Source organism: Typopeltis vanoorti, chromosome 3, assembly GCF_054136105.1.
Source record: "Typopeltis vanoorti isolate ZY-2024b chromosome 3, IOZ_Tvanoo_1.0, whole genome shotgun sequence".
In the NCBI taxonomy this organism is placed as follows: domain Eukaryota; kingdom Metazoa; phylum Arthropoda; class Arachnida; order Uropygi; family Thelyphonidae; genus Typopeltis; species Typopeltis vanoorti.
In genome coordinates this window covers 126,555,355-126,581,131 of record NC_143551.1, presented here as the reverse complement: position 1 = coordinate 126,581,131, position 25,777 = coordinate 126,555,355, and the positions used below count along the sequence as shown (strand labels likewise).

The 25,777-nt window shown below is 35.7% G+C and overlaps 1 protein-coding gene across 1 annotated transcript in view; it reads left to right on the top strand.

Moving 5' to 3' along the window:
- Nucleotides 1–25,777, top strand: part of LOC150108543 (KICSTOR complex protein SZT2-like) — a 1,022,772-nt gene that overhangs the window by 419,855 nt on the left and 577,140 nt on the right. Inside the window, exons 27-28 of the mRNA XM_090390485.1 lie at nt 6,290–6,535; nt 17,461–17,692. Coding sequence (XP_090246611.1) covers nt 6,290–6,535; nt 17,461–17,692 — 478 coding nt within the window. The remainder of the gene's footprint in view (nt 1–6,289; nt 6,536–17,460; nt 17,693–25,777) is intronic.

Below are 25,777 nucleotides of genomic sequence, written 5' to 3'. Positions count from 1 at the left end.
GAAGTATTTCATGTGAGTGTTGGAAGAGGGGTAGTTAATTTGAAGCTATATGGTGGGAAATAGAGGCCATCATGATTAAATATGTGAAATATACACTTTGTTACTGCTAACAAAGTATATATGCTGTCATGGGGAGAAAAGAGTAGAATTTATACAACTACTAAGAGGGAACTACTTGAGACAGGATGTAAGGGAGGGGGGACTCGAAGTTTGAGAGTTATGGATCTGGTCATAGCATCAGAGAATTTAGCCTTAACCAGTGTGGTCATATTGGCTTCACTTGTGGAAGTGATCATGTGATTTTGACCTGCGAGATTGCCAGGCATATGGAATTTTCAGTTAAGAAGTGATATACAGGGTGTTCGGGATAAATTTGACAGTTTCGTAAGGAAAAAGAAAATCTTCTTTGTATCTATTAAATTTAATGAATTGACAAAAAAACATTGCAGGCAGAGTTAATTACAATACTATCAACAAGATTTACTCAAAATAACCACCATTAGCATCGATCACAGCTTCAATTCTGCTTCAGAACCTCGAACAAGCTGATGCTACAGTCTCCCTGGGAAGGGCCGCAAAAACTGTTTTAATTTTATCCATTAACTGGGCTTTTGTATTACTGGAAGTGCGATTGGTGTCTTTTTCAACTGCGCCCCATACAAAATAATCCATGGGGTTAAGGTCTGGGGAGTTTGGAGGCCAAACATTTGGACTGGTGAAGTCGTAGAAATTTTCAGACAACCATTTTTGACTTTTCCCAGAGGTGTGGCAAGGGGCCGAATCCTGCTGCCATACATACGGCCTACCATTGGCTACCCTTGTTATCCAGGGCTTGACTACAGTTAGCAACTCCACGAACAAAGCCCGAATTCCAATGCCAGGGTTCTTCAACACCTGTTCCTGCAGATTTGCAAGGAATTCTGCTGTACGAACGCAATCAGATCGTCTGCTAGGGATCTTTCTTCTTGCTACATCCTCGTAGTCACCATTGCAAGTCTCTAGTTCATGCCTGATTGTTTTTACTGTATTCAGGGAGCATTGGGCAGCAGTTGTAATATCCTTATTTTGATGGCGGGCACGAATCATCATGATACAAGTTATTCTCTTCCATGATTCAGGTGGGTTCCAGCTATCCATCCTTTCTGACATCTTGTATATGAATGAAGAAGGGTCCAAACTTTTAAATGAAGAGAAGTGTGTGTTAATACATGTAACTTACGGAAAAATATAATTAATTATAAATATGTCAAATTTATCCCGAACACCCTGTATATGTGGAATTACGAAGTAGATGATTATAATAAATGGAGGAGTCAACTTAGAGCAATGAAATGCCATAATAATTTAGGAGGGGAAAGATGATAGCAATACATGGAAGATGGTCATCTGGTGTTTGAAGAAACTAGTATCAGATTTGCATACCACTATTAACACATTCATGTCAGACAGTATCTGCACTTTCAGAAACTGCTGACAGAATCTAGCTTCACTATATATGCCACTTCTGCGTTAGGTGGTCGTGTTTTCACAAAACTTATATGGCATGTTAATGGCAACTTTTTTTTTTTTAGTACAATTTTATTTATAAAATTAACATTTGTGAAATGTCTTAATGATATTGAAATTCTAAAATGCAATTTGAACTGATTTTAAGCTTTACACACATCTTTTAGCTTTACATAAATTTATGCTTGTACCTGCTGTTACATTTATTTTCTGCAATTGAAACTTCCAAAGAAGATGTCAAGACAGATGTGTTTAATAGATATATGTATATAAAGCAAAGTTCATTTTCAATGTTTGCTTATAATACGAGAATGAATTGAGCAATTTTGATGATTTCTTCTCCAATAGAGGATGTCCCAGAGGTGGTTTATGAGCATTCTCATCAATATACACCTCCAGATTATGGAACAGTGATTATTTATTTTTTTATTTTTTTACCTCCCACCACAGCTTGTACTGCAGTTTAACAATATCTGGCCATTATTTTGTGGCCAGATATTGTTACATTTTTTAGATATTGTTAAATTCTATTGTTCGATATTGTGATATTAAGTTCTTTTATTATTACCTGTGGCCAGATATTGTTAAATTCTAAAATAGGTGGTTGTCATATGCTCGCATATTGATTTGGCTTGAAGATAAAATTAGGAGTCATGAAATCAATTCCATCCTAAGTGCAGAATGTGACAAAGAACTGTGTGACAAAGAACTGTTCTATATCATAAAAAAACATATGGTGCACAATCCATGTGGACCTGTTAATCGAAACTCACCCTGCATGAAGTTAGGAAAGTGCACGAAGAGATATCCAAGATCATTTATCAATGAAACTCAAACAGGTCGAGAATGTCGACCTGTTTGACATCAATCCATCCACGATGTCAACAATATTATGGATATCCATCCACGATATCGTCGACATGCTCCTTCAGATGGTGGCTGAATTACTACTATACATAATAGCCAAGAAACTTTTGAAATTGATAATTGCCATATAGTGCCTCACAATCTGGTTTTGTCGCCAACGTATAATGCACACATAAATGTTGAAATTTGCAGTTCAACGAAATCAGTCAAATATGTATGCAAGTATATCCACAAGGGCTCAGTGGATGTACTTGCATATACAAAATTCTCTGAAACCGTTTGGCAGATTTTATCTTTTGATATTCATGAGCATCGTCCAACTGTAGTTTATCTCAAAAATGGTCAACATGTACTTCACAGAAAGTAATGCACTCAGCATAGTGGAGTCACCAAAGGGCACAATATTAACAGCTTTTATAAGCTATGCATTGAAGATAATTTTGCCCAAACACTGACCTATAATAAGGTACCTACATACTACACCTGGCATCAAAACAAATTTCAACAAAGATGACAAGTACCAATGTGGACAGTTATCCTGGTGTGAAAAAGAGTGATGCTCTAGGTCGTGTTTATAGTGTACATCCCAATAATGCTGAATGCTTTTATTTATGAACGCTCTTGATGCATGTGAAAGGACCAAAATCATTCAGCAAACCTAAGAACAGTAAATGGTGTAGTACATCTGAGATACCGGGATTCATGTAAGGCTTTGAATTTGATAGAAGATGATTCTCACTGGTCTGATTGTCTCGGCTATGCAATAATTTCAAACTCACCATCATCTTCGAACTTTTTGTTCACTCTAATGTTGGTTCACTGCAACATGACTAACCAAACGGTGTAGTACATCTGAGATACCGGGATTCATGTAAGGCTTTGAATTTGATAGAAGATGATTCTCACTGGTCTGATTGTCTCGGCTATGCAATAATTTCAAACTCACCATCATCTTCGAACTTTTTGTTCACTCTAATGTTGGTTCACTGCAACATGACTAACCATCTATCGCTATGCTCAACTTACAAAAGTCATTTTTTGTAAGCTTTCTCACACCAAGAATGATCTACTCATTCTCAGCCTCAGTTTAATGAAGCAGTATATAATGAGACATTACCGAGACTTGAATCAATTAAGTAACAAAAGTGTTAAGATTTTGGTCTTCTGATACCAAACTATTCTTTGCTTCTAGATACAGATTTAATCTGGGAAACCTCATACAATTTTAATGAACTTCAGGATTTATTAAGTCTGCATGAACAATCACTAACAAGTGATTGTTGATGAACAATCACAAATCAACATTTATGTGATCAAGCAGAAGTTTTTCACACTGCTTTAACAAGTTGTGAAAATCAATCAGGGAAATTATTTTTCTTGGATGCTCAAGTTGGTACTGGGAAAATATTTTTACTAAATTTGTTATTAGCTAAGTTGAGAAGCCAAGTTAAAATTGCTTTGGCTGTGGCATCCTCAGGTATGCAGCTACTCTATTGCAAGATGGTCGAACTGCTCATTCTGTTTTCAAATTACCACTTACAAATGTGACTAATGATACACCTATGTGCAATATATCAAAACAAAGTAATTTGTCGAAATTATTGCAAAAGGTTTCTTTGATTGTTTGGGATGAATGTACAATATCCCATAAAACATCTGTTGAAGAGGTTGACAGAACATTGAGAGATGTCAGATCAGATGATCAAAGAATGGGAGGAATAACTGTTTTATTTGCTGGCGATTTTTGACAAACACTGCCTGTCATATCCCATGGAACCAGGGTGGATGAAGTGAATGCCTGCCTTAAGAAATTGTCACTACTATGGCATGATATAGAAAAGTTTTCTCTCAAACTAACATGCATATTCACTCTCATGGAGAGACTCGCCGAAGCGGGAGGGCTCAGCTAGTTAAATACTATGTTTAGTGCTATAATAAATCTGTTTTGCTTGTGCATATGCAGCAAAGTGTCTGTTTGACAGGAGTGTTTTTCATTATGAAGTGTCATTCCAGTTGTTTCTGATTATACTAATTGTTGCCAGATGTAGTATATAGACTACAAATGCCTGTGTGTTTGCTGTTTTATTTGCTGGTGAACCAGGGTGGATGAAGTGAATGATAGCAATGCATGGAAGATGGTCATCTGGTGTTTGAAGAAACCAGTATCAGACTTGCATACCAGTATTAACACATGCAAATGTCTGTTTAGTGATACAATAAAATGACTTGTTTTTCTTGATTCTGCAGTATAGTGTCTGTTGAGGATAAAATGCTTTTCACACTATAGGGACATTTTTATTCCACTGTTTGAAAAGTACAGACATAGTGAATAAAACTTTATCTATTCCTGAATAAAGATGAATCCTATTTATTATAAGAAGTGGACTGTATTTATTGAACACCAACAAAATACTAGAATATGTGAAATATTTATTTTTCGTAAGACAGAGCCATTGACAAAAAAGAAAAACAAAAGTTATGTAATGTACTTAAGATTCGTGAAAGGGTGGATAATTCTAATGATGATGATCAGAAATTATTTAAAAAAATTCTCTACTGGTCATCAGTGAATACGAGGAAATTTTTAGAAAACAAAGCTAGATATAAATAAAATGTAGAAATGAATATAAGCACAACAAATTGTACAAGATGATTTACTGCTTCATCAACCCACACATGTTCCTGTGATTCTTGTATGAATCACCCTGATCAGCATTATTAGTTCATTGAATTAGCCCCCCCCCTTCCTATATTTATTTAATGAGCTAACAAATGTATACAGCCACTGCTTATTGTTGGTTAGTTATTCATAGTTCATAAACAAATCTCTTTTGCTCTCCTCATAATTTTTTTAATTATACCATCATAAATGCATATATGCATATCTAGAGTTGATAGGATCACATGTTATTTCCTCCATCCCTGCAACTTATAGGATACACGCATATAATATCACAAATATAAATTATTAATAATTCCTTTGGCAGTAATGAAAGTTTTATATTGGCAACTCTTCTTTCTCTCCCTTATTTCCCATTCTCACATGGCTCATTAATGATGATTCACATATGTACACCTTTTAATAATGAAAATATAACATTCTTCTTAATTATTGTTTTCTAATATACTGGGTGATTATAAAATAATGTCGTGTTCAGAGCCCTCTAGCAAGTTATGTGTTAGACGTACACAGTGGAACATGGGGATTCGATTTAACGAAAAAAAATAGTACCAAAAGTCGCCAACAGGGGAAATTTTGGCGCTGTTTACTGAATAAAATGCACTAATTTGCATTATCACGTTTCTTGTGAGCAATCATGCAATAAAAGGAAAGCCTGTGAGATTTCTTATCATTCGTAGACGAACTGCTTTTCGATGCCTCTTACCTTACGTGAGCGTGCTTTGTTAGTCAAACTCTATTATCAGCGGAACAATAATGCCAGTGATTTTCGGCATATGGAAAATTTATGAAAAGGACCGATTAGCATAACAAACTTACAAAAACTAATTCGGCGATTTGAAACTACTGGAACTCTAGCAGTGCAGGTAGGCAGGGGACGCAAACCAATTAATCACTAACAAGTTGCAACTGCTATTGTGGAACAGGAGATGACGAATGTGCAGGGTACCAGCAGTGCACGAGCAATATCCCGGAAAACGGATATCGCATACACAATGGTGTGGAAAATCTTTTTTATTTATTAAAAAAAAGTGAAATTAGAAACATGACATATCCATTATTGTGATGTTATTTCTATGATATTTACATTTTTGTTAATTTTTACTTGATTAAAAAAAGCACCATTATTAATTGTATAAATATCTAGTGTATAAAAGCAGTAGATTTCTTTAGTCACTGTTAAAAATTGGATTTTTTCTGTTTATAATCATTTTATTATATAATTTTCTAAAATAGCATTTGCCAAGTCTTCTGATAAAATTTTGACTGCCAGTGAACCAGAAATTGAAATTAAAAATTTGTCCAGTCCATCTATCAGCAATATGGATACACATTCTTCTCTACCTTCTCTTGATGAAGATGATGATGATGATGCTGTATCTCCACAGACAATACCACCATTATTCATTCACCTTGCCTGCTCTGTTAAAACTAAAAAGAGCATTGGGAGTTGCTCTTTAGGCTCATTACCAACATGTCTTGGTGAGTTTTAAATCCATTTTCAGCTGACAGCTATTAAGTGATTATTATTTTATTATCCTGCTAAATTTTAGATTGTTGAAAGGTCATTGTCTTCTCATTAGAGGACAGTTAAGTATCAATAGAATGTTTCCCAGTGTTTCCAAAAAAATAATGGTAGCTCTGAGTAAATCTTTAATTAGAAGATAATAACTTTTAACGCAATCATATATGGAATTCTCTTATTTGATGAAAGACAAGATGTCTCTCTTTCTCTCTCTCTCACACACATTCAGGGCTTATGGCATAATCTGGAAGATTAGCTTTCACAATCTCTGAAAGATTATGCAGTGGCAACATTATTCTCTCTCTCTCTCTCTCACACACACACACACACACATTCAGGGCTTACAGCATAATCTGGAAGATTAGCTTTCACAATCTCTGAAAGATTATGCAGTGGCTATATTTAGCCACAGTAATTAAAAACTGAAATAGCATGTGTTTCAGATAATGTTGAAACTGCAAATTTCTGATTGAACCATTCTCTTTCTTTAAAAATGAGAAGTTCATCTCACTAAACAAAATTTTTTTTAGTTTGAAATATGTTTTCATTTTGCTTTCAGTATATCTTGGACAGCTTATATTCTCTTTTTTTGTAACTGGTTACAGAGCATTGGCTTTTACAAGGTTTTATTATACTGGTCAAAAGCAACATGCAGTCTGGGTTTTCGAGAAATCAAGATTAATAATTTTTAATGTAAGGGAATCACAGGGAAGAACAAGAGATAAGAAAAATCTTGATCTCAGTACATGACAATCTTTTGATAATACCTTATGACTCCAGTTATTTAATTAGAATTCTTAATTTTAATTAAATTAAATCTTTTAAAAAAAAAGGGAATTAAGTTGTAGCAAGTTTTTTCCCCAGTGAGGGAAAACAGTTGGTTTTTACACGGGGGTTCAAAGTATGTTATGCATAAAAGAACTTACCCTTTCTGTTTTCATCTGCATTTTATCCAACATTGAGCAATTGGATGTGAGGCTAACTGCCCTCTACATACAAGTAACATGGTTATGAAAATATCATGTGCAAGCTTTTGTTTCCTTCTATGTGTATAAAATAAGGATGAAAACAAGAATATAATATTATTTCCTAACTTATTGAAACAAACTTACTATTGGGATCTTGGTATATTGTAAAAAATATGGTAATACATGATTTTGCTACTTGGTTATGGAAACATGACTTCTGTTTGGAATAACTTAGTTGCTCCACAGGAGAAACTCTTTCAGAGTAGATCTTAATGAGGCCTGGGATTTTATTATTTTTATTACTATTATTTAGGTGGGTATCTCCATGAAGTCAAAAGACACATCATGGGAGACTCACATTATACAGACAATACCTGTCATATATCTCTTAAACTTATTCACTGTTAGAGTGCTCACAATCACCTTTGGCAATCCATTCTACTCATTCACCACTCTTCAAGTAAGGAACCTTGTCTGCACACTCTTAGACAACTTCCAAGTGTGACCCTTGTTTACCTCTTACTCCCAATTTGTTTAAAGTTTCTTCTGTGTCAGTCTTATAAAATTCCTTTAGTAACTTAAGTTTCTATCATATACCTGCACTGCAACCCCCACACCCTCAGTCTATCCTCATAGCAAACATTCCACAGACCTATCACCAGCTTGGTCACTCATCTCTGAATCCTCTCCGCCACTTTCCAATCCCCAAGAAATGCAGGTGATCAAATCTGTGCACCGTAGTCAACATGTAGCTAAATCATAGGCCTTATAAAGAGGGATAACCTTGCTATCTTTATTTGTCAATGTGTTCTTCAACATCCAAGTAATCAATCCTCTAAGTTATACTAAATTTCAAATCTCTATCCACTATCATTCCCAGTCTCATCGATTACCTGTAATCTATTACCATCAATATGATACAGAGTACGTAATCTTTTCATCCTGAAGTGCATTGCGTTACATTTTTTAACATTCAATTGACAACCATTATCCTTTGCCTATACTGCCAATTTCTTTAAATCATCCTGTAAGATGTGAGCATTATCTTTACCAACTATTGCCCTCTCTAGTTTTTCATCATCAGAAAATTACTGAATATTCACCCATCAGATCTTCTGCTTTACCATAAATGTACAAATTAAACAGTACTGGTCTTAGTACAGAGCCCTGGGACACTCCACTCATCACCCTCATTCAACTTGATTCCACTCCACTATATACCACCCTCTGATGTCTGTCTGTGTGTCAGCCATCCCCTTACCCATGCCCCCAGCCTCATATCCATTTCCATTTGCTCCAACTTATGTAATAGTTTTCCATGTAGTATTTTGTCAAATGGCATTCAAAGTCCAGCAGTATCATAGTCTAGCCATTTCCTTTATCCAATTCCACTGCCACCTTATTATGAAATGTGAATAAATTACTGAGGCAGGATCTACCTTTCACAAAGCCATGCTGCCCACCTTAGAGTATCATATTGCTATCCACCCATTCCTGAATTTTACTCTAATTACCTTTTCCAATACTTGAACCTCCAGAGATATTAATTGGTTTTTAATTTGCTACTTATCCTGGAGAAACTTTATGCAATGGAAGTATCTTGCCCTCTTTCTATTCACTTGGAACCTTTCCAGAGCTAAGACATAATTATACAACTTCATTAGGGGCATTGCCAGTTCTCTTGCAAGTTCTCATAGCAAATGAGCTGACATACCATCCAGACCCACTGCTGTATTTCCATTGGTATTTTTCAATATATTGAGTGTCTCCAGTTCATCTATCACAAATCTCACCTAAGGATAAACTTCACCCTCTAGCACACCCTGGAGTGTATGAAGTTCCTTGTGATTGTGACTTGGCCTACTATGGACAGACAGGAAGATCTCTTAACATCTGCCTGTAACAATATAAAAAATACATTTGCTACCATTATTATGGCAAGTCAGGACTGGCAGACCATACTTCACACTGGATTAGATGAAAAAAAAGTAATATCTTAGTATGGTTTGCCAAAAAATTGGGAGACTTATCTTAAGATCAACTCCCACATTGCTGTAATTTTTTTTCTTTTTTTTTTACAACATTAGAGGGTGCCAAAATAGGATTTTAGATCTTTTGTACATTACAATTATATTGTCACTTACTGTCACATATAAAGCTGTGTTGTACTCTAATGATGCTGATTTGAAATTCAGCAAAATATAAGCAAGTTAATAAAACATCTTTTCATTAACAACACCAAATATCGTTTGGTGTTGTTAATACCATTAAAATAAGTCATGATTAACTGTCAACACCTAACTTATCTGTTAGATTGAACAAGATATATATGATGAGTGCTTCTTAGGATGATGCTAGCACCCTCCAATCAATTTTATTCTTCCTATTTTTGTTACAATACAAATCCTGGGTCTCATAACTCCACGATGCCTGGGATTTTTATGATACCAGTTGATGGAACAATTGATGATTGCTTGCGAAGAAAATTATGGAAAGAATATTACTGAAATATAAACAAACAGCCACCCCAATATAAAAAATTGATTATTCTATATTCACTGAATGTAAACTAAATTCACCAATTGATCATCAGATATCAGATGATGTGTTAAATATTTTTTCCAGAAGAAGAGATTGACATGAGCAACCCATACTTCTGTAATCAAAGCCTGATAAAAGTAAGTGCTCAATATCTTGGAAATCGGACATGTCTACAAAGCCAAAACAACAGAAAATTTTTACAATGGAACTTTGTGGGTTTTGCCTTTATATTGATGATATCAAGATTTTGCTGCAAAACACCAGCCTTGCTGTTTCTGTCTGCAGGAAATGTATTTAAAACCCCATGAGGACCCTTACGAAATTCACTGCTGTTAGGACAGAATGGGAGATGATCCTGCCCATGGTAGAATAACTCCTAGTGGGCAGTCACACTTTCCATCATGTTCAACTTAATACTGTTCTAGAAGCAGTAGCGATTTGCCTATCTGTGGGATTTTTTTATTAGAGTATCTTCTATTTATTTACTGCCAGGTTTTGAGTTAAATGAAATACATCTTGATAACTTGCAATTGCAACTACCTTAGCCCATACTTCTTATGGATGAATTTAAAGCGAGCAGTTCTCAGATGTGAACTGTAGACTAAAATACACAAACATTATTGAATAAAAAAAATAAGAGTTTGAGAACAGGAACCAAACCATGGAGATTCATTGGCAAGCCCTGAAGAAAACATTGATTGATTTAGCCAGAGAGGCATGTGGTGATCTTGTCTGCAAGAATGGAAATATCAGAACTCCATACTGGACAGAGGAAGTTAAGGAGGCAGTGAAGAAAAAGAAGAAAGCATATCAAAAGTTCATGGCAAATAAGTCAGCTTGTGCTCGTAGAGAATACACAGACAAATGTATGAAACCTACATACTGTGTAAAACTAGCTAAACAAAAGTCATGGGAAGACTTTGGTAAGAACATAGAAAATAAATATCAAGGTGGCAAGATATTCTGAAGATTGTTGAAGAAGCTCAGAAATGGAAGAAAGAGTGCTGTAAAAGGAATTAGAGATGAGAAAGATGATATGAAAACTGGAGAAAAAGATATCCTTGAAGTATGGAGTAATTACTTTGAAAAACTGCTAAATGAAACAAACAGTGATGACAGCACAGTGGTAAAAAACACTGACCAGGCTTGCAGTCAGGAATACATATCCATACTTGAAGTAGAAAAAGCCATCAAAGGCTTGAAATGTGGAAAGGCAGCAGGAGTAGATGATATTCGACCAGAAATGTTGAAGTATGGTAGTATAAAAGTCTTACAGTGGCTGCACTGCATAGTTTAGAAAGCCTTGACAGAGGGACGAATTCCCAATGATTGGAGTAGAGTTCTCATAGTACCCATATATAAAAAAACAAAATAAAGCTGAATGTGAGAATTACAGAGGTATCTCCGTACTGAGTATTCCTGGCAAGATCTATGCAAGTGTACTTGAAAAACGGTTGAGAAGAATTGTGGAAGAAAAGCATGGTGAAAAACAAGCTGGATTCAGGCCAAATAGAGGCTGTCAGGATCAGATTTTCACTTTCTGACAAATAGTTGATAAATCTTGGGAATATAACAAAGATCTTTATTTAAGTTTTGTTGATCTAGAAAAGGCATATGACAAGGTGGCAAGAGAGAAGCTATTCAAAACACTACAGTTCTGTGGTGTCAGTGGAGCATTACATCAGGCAATACTTAGTCTTTATTTGAGTTGTAAGTCAGTAGTTAGAACTGAAGGAAGTACAGGAAGATGGTTTAATGTTAAATCTGGTGTAAGAGAAGGATGTACATTATCCCCTCTGTTATTCATTATCTATATGGATCACATTATGAAGAAAAGTGGTTTTAAACCTGATATCAAATTTGGAGATGTTAAATGTCAGTTCTTTGCTTTATGCAGATGATGTTATACTTCTAAATATGCTACAAGTCTGCAAGATTCCCTGACTAAATTGAATAGCTGTTGTAATAGATATGGAATGAAGGTCAGCAATAACAAGACAATGAAAATAGATAGAAACATTGAAAATATCAACTGCATGGTGAAAGGAGAAACTGTAGAACAAGTAAAACATTTCAGCTACTTGGTCACGATTTTTTATTGAAGATGGTGAATTAAATATGGAAATAGACAACAGTCAACAAAGCTGATATGGTAGGGAGTCAATTGAATAAATTCATGTGGAATAAGAGAGAAATTAGTCGGAACACTAAATTAGCTGTATACAAGACAGTGTTCAAACCAGTTTTAACTTATGGATCTGAGAGCTGGGTCGGAAGTAAAACAATTCACCAAAGACTAGAGACCCCAGATATAAGAGTCCTAATAAAGATTAGAGGCGTGAAACAGATGGCATCAATGGCAATATCATATTAAAAATGAGGATATTAGGAAAGAACTTGACATTGTCAGCATCCAGGAATGCATTAGCAGAGTTAATCTGAGGTGGTATGTTCATTTAAACAGAATGGGAGAGGATAGATTAGCAAAACAAATGTTCTCTGCCAGGTTGGCAGGAAAAAGACCCAGAGGAAGACCAAGATATAGGTGTATTGACACGGTAAAAAAGTGCCTTAGAAGATGGAAAAAGAAGATCTGGAGATAATATTGGAGTGTTAACACAGGTAACAGATTGATTTGGAGGAGAATTGTAGATAGGAAGTTAGTAATGATGTAAATTTTTCATGTAGTAGTACTATCATATCCTGTACTCCCCTTGAGGGTAAATGTCAGGAATTTGATGATGATAATGATGACTTTAATGGGTACAACACTCTGTTGGGGTAGTAGTGCTGGCACAAATGGAAGAGATTGTATCGAGTGATTGCTCGAAATTCATCTCCTCTCCCTTCTTAATAATAGTCCGTATACTTTTTTCCATATGCCTGACCACTTGTATTTTACAACAGATCTTAACGCTTTCTCCCCCTGCCATTTTACCATGCTCATGTGGGATGTTAAAGAGAACATCTATCCTCTTTTATTTGCACTGTATCCTCACAGGAACTATGTTTTCCTACACAGATGATAATCTGGTAACTGGATCAGACTTACTAGAATACTTTTTCCCATCTTTCAAAATTTAACGCTAAAGCAGTCAGTCAACTCTCAATAAAGTGACAACTGCATTTCTGTTAGTATCTCAATGTGCACTGTATCAAAGAGCTCTGAGTGCCAAGCAGCAAGACATTGGGATAGAGAATGGGGTATATTTTGTAGATACCCTATCACATCAAGTTTCAGTGCTTTCAAACAAACTCAGGCTATAGCATGCTATATTAGATGTCAGAGTCAAAATCAATTTCGGATCTAATTTACTTCTTTTATTAATGAAACCACCAGTGTAAAATTTGTATGGGATAAATTCTGGAAAATGAAGGGTTAATAAAGAATGCACCATCTACCTTAGATCATAACGGATGTGTTGTTTGTTGCTGAACTCAAGGCCATGGGAATACTTTTTCCTGTCTTGCACAATTTAATGGTGAATCAGTCAGTCAAGCAGCTATCAATGAAGATGTTTTGTTTGTTGCTGAACTCAAATTCAATACTGACACAATGGGGGGGGGGTGTTATAATCTCAGCAACAGTTTCATATCTTCCTGAAATTTTATTATGGAAGTACAAGAGAAACAGTGGTTAAACATTTTCTATAAATGTAATGGAGCCATACAATCAGCCATTCGTTAAGGAGGAAATAAAAAGAGCAAGGACTGTTATTCGCTCTCACCCCAATGCAGTGGTGCCTGATGACTTCTGTTCTGAGAAGATAAAGCATCTGCTATCTTCTTCTCATACTATACAGTAGAATACTTACAGAGGAAGGGTTTCTGGGTGCTCAGCATGAGTCAATTGTCATTGCCATTCCAAAACCAGGAAAGGATCCAACACAAGTACAATAATCGATCCGTTGCTCTGACCTTTTGTGAGATATTGGAGAAAATGGTAAATGCAAGGCTTGTCTGGTACTACGAAGCAAAGAATTTCTTTCTGCTTTGCTTCGCTTCCTGACGTTTTCATATCCCATTCGATTGCAGCAGACTTGCATCCAATTCAGCTTATGTATATAGAAGAAAACCACTACCTAAAGTATATAGTTTACACAGCGAGTTCTTCATGGACTATCTTGTCTCTTGTGTATAATCTACATCCATACTTTGCCAAGTTCTAGAATTGTTCAAATGCTTGATTCCTAGCTACATTGGAATTAAGTGAATTGATACTGTAGATACAGCTTCTAGATTAGCATGTGCATTTTCAAGGGCAGTCCTTATACTAACTACATACATTTTATAAGAGCAGAGCCATTTATCCAATGACAGTAGTCATAGCAGGAAGCACTGACGAACAAATTGCATGAGACTAAGCCAGTGATCTCAGCAAGAAGTCCTTTGACCTCTTAGAGATGTCATATAATAATAAAATATAACATTGGCAGTCAAGTCAACATAGAAACAAAGGAAAGGAAGTTTTTGAAGGAGTTAGGCTCTGCATAGTTGTTGTCTTACACATTCGTATTTACTGGGGGGGGGGGGATGAGCTACCTATGTATGAATGGTGCAACATGCATCTCGCCATTCATTGTGTTTTGGTGGAATGCCATCACTTTGCTCGAGAAAGGAATGAATATTTTATTAATGTGGCTTAGCCGTTTACACTCAGGCATATCTTAGCAGACTTGGAAAAATTGCATGAAGTTTTTAACTTGTTAAAAAAATTAATTTATGCAAACACATTTGATTACAAGTTCTCTTTATATATATAGATACTATTATTATTATTATTATTATTATTATTATTATTATTATTCAGGCCTCCATGGAGTCAAAAGACTCATCGTGGGAGGTCCTTCCTAAGAACATAAAGCCTGTCAAGATTCATCGAGGGGAGGTCCCCCTTAAGAAACACAAAGTCTATCATACAACTCATTGACCGTTCTTGCTCTCACCACTCCATCAGGCAATGCATTCCACGGTTCAACCACCCTCCACGCAAAGAAACTACTCCTCACCCCCTTGCTCACAGTTTCCTTTCGTAACTTCCAGGGATGGCCCCTTGTAATCACTCCTTCCCGCTGTTCAACCAAGCGAAAGTTGTCAACCCTGTAACCACCTCTCAACAGTTTAAAAGTCTCAATCATATCACCTCTCCTTCTTCTATCCACCAAACTCTGCAGTCCACATTCCCTCAGCCGATCTGAGGGAATGTGGACTGCAGATCTGCATCATCTGCAAACAACTGAGTGTCCCCTTGCAATCCATTGACAATATCATTGTTATAAAGGTTGAACAATACAGGTCCCAGTACTGAGCCCTGTGGGACCCCACTTGTAACCCTCTGCCTCCTTGAAACTGCGCCACCATACACAACTCTCTGATACCTATCAGACAGCCAATCCTGAATCCAGTTGACCAATCTGACATCCAGACCCATTTGATGCAACTTAAATATCAGCTTATCATGTGGCACTCTGTCAAACGCCTTCGCTAAGTCTAAGAAAATTGCAGTATATGCCTTTCCCTCATCTAATGTTCTTGTAACTTTATTATAAAAGGCTAGCACATTGCTAAAACAATATGCTAGATTTGCTAGATATTGATTTCTTAATTTAATTTTTTTTTTTAAATTTTGCTTTTAGTATGTAATGTGATTTTTACTAATTATTTCTTTCTTTATTTATTTTCATTATTACCATGAATACTGCTGTAACCTTTGGTTTGATGAACTATGACCTTTGCTGTCCTTGCACCAATAAATCTCTGATCAATCAATCTCAGTACGAATGAAATACATAACACAAATATATTGGAGTTTCAGATTGATCAGAAGAGTTTAATCTGTTCTCACTATGCAATTACTTTACCTGGTGAGTGTGAATGCACATCAAATGATGACGCTCTTGGTAAATCTGGTTTGAGCATTTGACAATGTCTGGACACCCTTTTCTGTTCTACATCCTCACAGTTTGACAGAGTGCAGTCTTTTGCCTATCCCAAAGAAGCTTATGCTAATATGATTACCTGCCTCATACACAAAGGTTTATATTGAACCTGGTCAAAATTCAAAAAGGAGTGAAGCAAGACTGTCTTCTAAGTTCTTTCCTCTTTTGTTGGTTCTAGAACCTTTTCTATAACCTTTGGGAAACTGGCAATTTGTATACTTTGTGAGGAATAACGGTTCCTCACACATGACAAGAATGTTGGACATACATTCACTGCTTCAGCAAGATACAGTCTTCAGTGGTTCAGTTAAGATCGTTTGTCTAGTAGCACTGATAAGTTTACATGCAGTGACTCTGCAATGTGGTAGTTATGACATTCCTTTAACCAAAACACATTATTATTATTATTATTCAGGCCTCCATGGAATCAAAAGACATTGTGGGAAATAAAACGCCCCTTGGGTGGGCGTTTTGTTATCAACATTTGTTGTCAACTGTCACATATAGCTCATTCAACATGCTCCTTCAATTTTTATTTGAACAGTAAAAATTAAAAGCCATTTCTAGTAAAAGTCTACAAGGAAAAAGATCATCTTTTCCTTGAACAGCTTCAAGGAAAAGATTTTCTTATTTCTGATCATTGAAAGATTTTTGCCTCATAGGGATGCACTTTCCAATGTCTTATTTCATGTGTTTGTAATTTTAGGGTGTGAAGGAAAATGATTTTTTTTTTTTCACTTGCAACTTCTTTAATTATTGCATGCCACCACCTCTAAGTATAATATGAAGATCATGTATACTGAATTCACTTCCATGCTTTAGAGGTTTTATAATGCTTAACTTCTGACTCCAATAATGATGAGAGCTAATGTGTTAAGTATCTTTCATGGAGTGGAATATTCCAAAATTTAATAGAAGAGCCTCTGTATTTTCTATTAATGAAACCAAACTTTAGTTTCATATTTTTATGCCAGAATGGTTAACATGATGATAATATTGTGAAGCCCAAATTCAGGATTATATTTATATAACTTGAACGTTAACAATACATTGGCCTTTAAGTAGCACTATATTTTATTTTTATGGTCTTGCAGAATTTTAACATGCAACTCTGCATTTAATAGATATAATTGCTCAACTACCTCCCACGCAACCACCAGGCTGCTTGGCACCATCTTTTATATATGAATGCAGTGGCTAATTGTGGTCTGCCTATCTTGTTCCCACATTAGTAATCATATACCCTCACTATAATGCAAACTGTTAGACTACAAGTATCAACAGAAGTTACTTAAGGTGAAACTTTATTAATGAATTTAATTAAATGAACTTTGAATATTGCAAAGGATAATGTTCAAGTAGATAGATGTAAATGTCATATTATTTATGTAATTTTGAATAATTTTTGACTTTTGAATTTAATTTCTTTTATAGGAGAGGTTATATCTTGCCTGGAACAGCCAGGTTCAGATATTGATCTTGATGATCTCCAGACGACCCTGGATGTAATGTGCTTGACAATTCCTTCAGAGGTTGAAAACCCACATGTTATACAGAAACGGCAATACACCAATTCTTTTTGCAGTACTTCTCCTATTCCTGAGTCAGAACCTTTAAATTCTGAACTTCCACTTGATACAAGGAGCATTTCTTCCTCATCTTCTGAGTATGTAGAATAGTACTACATTAAACAATTGAATTAAAAATGAATTAAACAATTGAATTTAAAAAAAAAAATTATATGTTATCTGAATTTGCATGAGATCTTAGGAGACCGAATAAATCATTTTTCGTCTTTCTGCCTGATCTGTAAAATCTGTTATTCTTTTGTAGAGAAGTTTAGTCATCAGATTTCCCTCCTGAAGCTGATTATATAGCACATAATTTAACACAGAGATTGTTAAAGAACACAGCAATACGGTGTTTTGGCATTATGTCGTTAGAGGGCGCTGATATCACCCGATTAACTTCTTATTAGCACAGTTTGATAGATAGCACTCATAGATAACACATCCCTCTCCTTTGTACCAGTACATTTCACCCATATCATCTTCATCTTTTAAGAACCTTGGTATACTTTTCCATTCAAGATGCTACTTTTCACCTGTGCAACTGCTCACACTATAAATTTTGAAATCTGCCCAAACTTGGAATCCACTGCTCACACATTTAGGATGGTGCACATAAAACTCTCTGAGATTGCATGCTGCTAATCCAGAAAAGGGCATTCCAATAAATTGATACTCTCTCTTTCACAGATTCACTCTACCTGCTCTGTCATAAACATCTGCCTTATTTCTTTTTTGTATTTCCATAGACATTGTTCTGCTGAACTTCTCACATCATTCTCCCCATCTTGTTCATATAGTTGGTGCTCTAAGAATACAAATAGCTGCTGGTCAGCATCCATTTATTCTTCAGCTTCAAACTTACAGAACTGACATGTCTTCATCTTCTTTCATCCCACCCACTTCTGTTGTTTGGAAAATTTTCAATCTCAAGAAACAATCATTCAGGTCTGCACTTTGATCAGTAGTTTAGCACCTGCTGATGAGCTGAAAATGAAATGATCAAGAATATAGCTCCAGATCACCATGTATTGTTATCTCCTAATGAAGCCAGTCATAGCATAACAATCATGCCTAACTTTAAGTAGCCATTGTTGAACTGCTGATCACACCATTAGTAAGCTTTTGGTGTATTTTTAGGTATCCATACTATTATGCTTATGCAGTTCACAAGCATACTATTATGCTTGTGAACTGCGTTGAAACTTTCAGTTTTTTATACTTTTGATTTAATTATCAAGTAGTTGCAAGACTGTTTTATTTCAGGTTACTTTGCCAAAACACAATGTTTTATTTGTAAGTTATATCAATGAACTGAAGTGTACTCACATATGGCAGTTGTCTCTTCCTGGGGGGGTGATGAGGAGCCTTAATGATGGTTCCTTTCCAGGTGCTCCTTGGTCTTCTTCTTTTTCTCCTTCTGGGGGAGGGGTGACCAGTTCATAATTCTCAAAGGTCATCATTCTTCTGTCATTCTCTGGATGTGTCCATGCCACTTCAAAGCACGTGCCTCTATCCTCTCCATAACAGGCTGCTCAACTTTCATCTATATCTATTTCTCAGGCATTTCATATGGGTAGCTCTTATACTTCATCTAAAGTAATCCATTTCCACAACTTTTACTTGTGTCCTATGAGTGTTCAACACTTACTTCCATAAGTCATTATATTCTCTATAATCACATAATACAGCATCTTAGTTTTTCCTTGATCTCATGACTCCATAAAATACCATTCATGGTTCTAATAGCTGCTCGTGCCTTATTCGAAACACTATGTCCACTTTACACTGGCTGGACTAGTGCATCATGGAGCCAAGATATTTGAAGTCATCCATATTAAGCTCCACTTAGATATTTCTGTTTGATCTCATGCCATTGGAATCAGCAAAAATGAGTTATTAAATGATTACAAATGCCACAGTAGAAAATTATATTTATTTTATCAAGATTTTGTCTTGCATATCAAGGATGTCATCGACTGGAGAACAGCAGTAAGGAATTTGGACAATAGAACAGTATAGCACTTCTGCCAACTGTGAATCTATCTGTACATATAGTTATACGTTTGTTAATTTAAAAACTGTTGGGAAAAAAATGATAATTAAGTTAATTATATAGAATACAATCTATTTAACACAACTAAATGTAACAATTTCCCAAACTTTTGGAATGCTAAGGCAGTTATGATTAAGGTTTGGTCAGTGAAGTAGCACTTCGGTACTTTCTTTGAATAACCATTTCTGTACATAGATCTGTGCAGTACTTATGTCTTTTCCCACTGGATCTTCTTGTGCTTTGCATTTTCAGTTGCACACGTGCCAGGCTAGATTTGCAGTTTGATGAGCTGAAGTATGTTTATTGACTTGTTCTCCTGTTTGCTCATAGAATTGTAGACATGAACATGGTACTCCATATATTCCACGTAGCATCATTCTTGAGAGTTTGTTTTTGGAAAGAGGGTAACAATTATGAATTGGATTAATGGGTTTGAAGGTAGTGATAAGTTGGTATTTTTTCATAATCTTTACTAATCATTCAGAGATGCCTTTAATGCAAGGTATGGGAAATCCTGTGGGGTTCTATTCTACTTCTCTTGAATGTTGTCTTGGAGTGTTGTTAACTAATTTTTGTGTTGTTTTTGGGTTGTATTCATTTAGTAGATCTGTTTGATGGTTCCTTTCCAATTCTTGTTTGATCAGTCCCTCAGAGAAACAAATCTTGTTGTGCTCTAGTCACTAAGGATTTTATGATGCTGTATTTCTGAGATGGGTGTTGTGCATATATTGTGAATACAGCATTCTGTAAAGATTCATTTTCTTTAGACTGAAATAGAAAGTGATCCATCTGGGATCCATTGGATATGAACGTCCAGAAAGGAAGTTCCTCTTTCTTTCTTTTTCTCATGTGAATTTAATTTGGGAATGTAGATAGTTGCTTTTTTTTTTTTTTTTTTTTTTTTTTGTAAAAATGAATGGAGTTCTGGCTCTGTGTGGTTATATACGGGAAATATGTCATCCACATAAAAAAAAAACAGGTTTTTTTCTTTTAGGAATTTATTGACCATCTGCTGTCTTACTTATTTATGCTGTAGTGGTATGTTTAAAATTAATTCTTTAATTGCATTTTATGTTCCATTTTTAATGTATTGAGGATGCCTTTGATACTTAGGCAAAAATTTTACATCTGTTAAATTTACTTCCACCTAAGTAACTTTTTTTTTAAAATTTTTACAAACTCAAGATATTTTTCTTGAGATAGTTCAGAGAGAGAGAGAGAGAGAGAGAGAGTCTGGAACTATAGAAGACTCAAAAACTAATAGAATTGATATTTTGACCACCACAGTGATTCAGTGGATTCCATATTGAAGTATACCGAAGTATGGTATACTTCGAATGAAAGCAGAGGTTGAGGCACACCATCCACATCTCTTAGAGGAAATATCAAACTTCTGCTGTAATACTGCCACTTTGCTTTACTGTAAGCTTGATGTGGGGGGGGGGTGCATTCCAGAGAAAAGCCCATCCCTTTTACTTTCATGCTGTTTTTTCCACCATGCGATGTGAATAAGGTTTGCAAAATTATGCCAGGCATCATACAGAGACCTAGCATTTCTTCTTTTTAAGGTTTTACACCTTTAAAACAATTATTTTTAAGACTAACTGTTAACTAATATACTGAACTGAATCTAATAATGATGCTTTAGCAGAATTTCCAGTTGCTAACAAATCTTGCTGCTATTGTTCTGCCAGGTATGTCCAGATGGAACCTTGTTAACGATATGTGATGGCACTCCTAATCCCACGATTTACAGAACATTTGGGTGACATTCTCCATCCATGTATGGGATTTACTAAAATATCCATTACTGTATAAGTTTCAAATCAATGTAAATAATAATCATAAAAAGTCATGCAAAGGTTACATGCAGATAAAGAAAAACCTCGCATCTTTCAAGATTTACTGTGCAAATATACTTGGTCTCAGAAATGAACTTTGTTGAGGGCAGAACTATCTTCAGTCTTTAAAACATACTCTTCCTCAGAGAAATTCAAATTTCAGCCTCTTCATTCACTGGCTGTCTCAGTTTTCATTAAGTACTCTTTGGTTTTTATAATCTTAAAGGTAGAATTTATGTACAGTAATACCCCGACTTACTTGAATCCGGAGTTACGCTGTTTCCTATATGTACGAATTCCCGTCCCGCTTCACACCTCACCACTAGTCATATCTTTCCGGTGCTGGCCACAATTCGCCAGTGTCGCACATGATGTGAACAAGCACTGACATGTTTCGTGTGGTCTCCATTCATACACGATTTTTATAGTCTACAAACCTTGCGATTGTTTAATGTTATGTTCTTGATAAAAATTTTATCACATAAAAAATAATAATGTCGTCCAAACGAAGCAAGTCTGATTCTTCTAAAGTTAGCAAGAAGAGAAAAACATTGACTTTGGAAAAAAACTCAAATTATTAAGGATTTTGTAGGCGGAATGAAAATTTGTGAGCTAGCAAAGAAGTTCGATCTACAAGAATCCACAGTAAGAACAATCATAAAAGATAAAGAAAGAATTCTCGCTGCTGTGAAAAATGCCCAATCATTGAATTCAAGCATAATTCGTAAACGTCATGGGATTATTGGTGAGATGGAAGTGATGCTTAAATTATGGTGTGATAATCAAGTGAGAGTAAAAAATTGTCCAGTTGATCAAATGACAATATGTAGCCAAGCTGATTTTTGAGAGGCTAAAAGTAGAAGCTGGAGAAGCGGCCAAAGAAGAAAACTTCGGGTTGGTTCAACCGATTTAAAAATCTCTGTAACTGGCACAGCATCGTGGAGAGCGGAGAGACAGCAAGCACTGATAAAGAGGCTACGGTTTCTTTTCCTGAAACACTTAAGGCTATCATCGAGGAAAGTAGCTATAGCAGTCAAACCATATTTAATGTAGACGAGACTGGCTTGTTCTGGAAAAAGATGCCTAAGAGAACTTTCGTCGCATGCAAAGAAGAAACATTTCCTGGCTTTAAGGCTTCCAAAGATCGGTTGAGAGTAATGCTTGGTGGAAATGTAGCTGGTGATTGCAAGTTAAAACCTCTCTTAATTTATCGCTCCGAAAATCCAAGAGTTCTAAAAAAAATCTAAAGCTGGCTTGCCAGTGATTTGGAAGTCAAATTCTAAAGCTTGGGTGACAGCTTCTATTTTTGAAGACTGGTTTGGTTACCACTTCATACCTGAAGTTGAACGTTATTGACAGTTTAAAAAAATTCCGTTTAAAGTTATGCATATTATTGATAATGCACTTGGTCACCATCCTGCAACTTTAATTGATTTTGATCCACGTGTAAAAGTTGTTTTCTTGCCTCCAAATACAACCAGCTTACTTCAACCGATGGACCAAAGAGTTATCAAAACATTCAAAGTGTACTACACATGCCGTTCATTTGCAAGTCTGAATGAAGCTATGAGGCAAAATGAGCAACTGTCTGTTAAAGAGTTTTGGAAACAGTTTAATGTTTTAGATGCTGTAAGGATTATTGCAGATTCTTGGGGTGAAATTTCCCAAAAAAAATCTTCAATGGTGTCTGGAAAAAACTTTGTCCATACTTTTTTGAATTCGAAATGGAAATGTCGCCAGAAACTGATCAAGTTGCTGAGGCAATAGAAGAAGAAGTTGTCAACCTTGCTAGGCAATTAGATTTAGAAGTCGACAGTGAAGATGTCAGCGAGCTGTTAGACTCACATAACAAGGAGCTTAAAATTGACGAGCTCATAGAGATGCGTGAGCAAAGCACTACTGAAGAGACTGAAACCTCAAATCCAGTTCTACCAGAAAAGCACATGACAATTGCAAAATTAACAGAAAGTCTCAGCTTAATTAAGAAAGATTTACAGATTTTGGAGTACATAGATTCTAACAAGGCAAGGAATAAAAAAACATTGGCTTGCTACGAAGAAATTCTGCGTGACAAGAAAAAGACATTATGCTGTCAGACGAATCTATTAGATTTTATGAAACCATCAACATCGAAATAACTTTCTGTTTTTTATGTATGAAAAACTACAATTATGATTATATTTCTTAAAAAAATAGGTGTTTTTGTAAACCTTTTGTCCCAATTAACTAATATTTTGTATGTTTGTATATATAAATTACATGCAAAATTATACCCCAAGTTACGTGAATTCGACTTACACGCTTTTTATTGGTCCCATCTACCGCGTAATTTTGGGGTTTTACTGTATTTGTTTTCTCTGATATATTAAGTCATAGAATCTCCTCTTTTTGATTTTCTTTAGCTAAAAACAAACTTTATGTTCACTGATGCAGATGTTCATAGTTCTTCCTGTTTGACCATATTAGGCTTGATTACATGAGCAGGGTACTTCGTAGACTCCTAGATGTGATAAAGGAGGAATACTGTCCTTGGGTGAACGGATAAGAGTTGCTAATTTGACACACGGTCTGAATACGGTGCGTAGTTCATGTTTATTAAGAATTCTAGAAATCTTTTCGGATGTGCCTTTAATATATGGGATGGTGACTGTTTTGTTGTAGTTCTCTGTGCTGGATAGTGGGAAGGATTTCTTAGGAGCGTTTAATATTTTGTTTATCTTATGGGGATTATAGCCATTGGCCATGAAGGTGTGGCATAAGTGAGCCAGCTCAGCAGCAAGAGCATTGTCATTGGAACAGATTGCTCTCGCTCTGTGGGTTAGCGTTTTTAAAATACCATACTGTTGAGAAGGGTGATGGTGTGATTGTTTGTGTAAATATCTCTCTGTATGTATGGGTTTTCTTAAAACTGAAAATGAAAAGGAACCATCTGGAAGATGTGTGATAAATGTATCTAGGAAGGGCAGGCAGTTATTAGCTTCCAGTTCCATTGTAAAGTGGATTTTTGGATGTTGGCTATTTAAATGCGCTAAGAATGTTTCCAATGTCACAGGATCAACTGGAAGAAAACAAAAGTACTGCACAGAAGCTCTTAAAGTCAGAGAGATTGTTCTTAGAGGCAACAGAAGCCCTGAAACAAACGCACTCCAAATCTTAACAAATATGGCTATATAAATTTGCCTAAATGGGAGACAGTCATCTTAAGAAAAAACTAGTACTGGCTTTTTTTCTCTTTTTTTATGACTTTAGTCTTGTGTGGTAGCTGCACTTGTTTTTTTTTTTTTTTCAGATAGAGGGTGCCAAATTAGGACTTTAGTCTTTGTGTTGCTGCTACAATTTTGTTTAACTAGTCCATTGATTACACCATATTGTTATAGTCTCGCGTATTGTGACAAACTTTTTGTGCTCTGAAGATGCTAGTTATAACACCAGCGAAATATCAGCAATAAGTCAATAAATAATTATTTACTTATTATTCTGTGTTCTAATATATACTGTCAAAAAATAAACAACATGTACGACGAACACGTAAGTCTTTCTACACATTTAAAGTCTTTCATTCCTTCCTTTTACTGCTTCTGGACTAGTCATGCATTTCATAAAGAATACAATCTGTAAATCTCCAAATCCAGTGTTAACAAGTTTCTGCTTTGTTTATCCATTTATTTATTATTTATTCATATGGAGTTTCCTCTCTTTTCTCTCGTGTCCATATTGGGGCGAGTTGAGCCCTCTCGTGGGGGGGTGGGGGTATGTATTTATGACTGTAGATCCATGTTGTTCATGGTGCCGGTTTGTCTGCTTGCGGGATGAAAAACCAAACCCAGATAAACTGGCAGAAAAAACCCTGCTGTTCACGCCCAAGACCAGCTAACTTAGCAATGGCCGAGGAAGATCCTTAAGCTCCTCACGTCGTCGATGGGAATCGAACTGAGGACACTCCTTCCCCAGGCATATGGTTGCGAAGCACAAAGCCAGTAGGCTAACTGCACAGACATGTTTATCCATGATACTAAGGTACTATAGACTAAGCAACCTCTCATGTTATATGTTATATTATATATTATTATTATTGTACAGACACCTCCATGGAGTCCAAAGACATTGTGGGAGACCCTAACTATTCACACAATTTATCATACTTCTCCTTGAACCCATTAGCAGACAAAGCACTCACAACTGATTCTGGTAAACCCATTCCACTCATTCACAACTCTCCAAGCAAAAAATCTAATACATAATAATAATAATCTTTAGTCCTCACACTCCTACTAACCACACCTTTA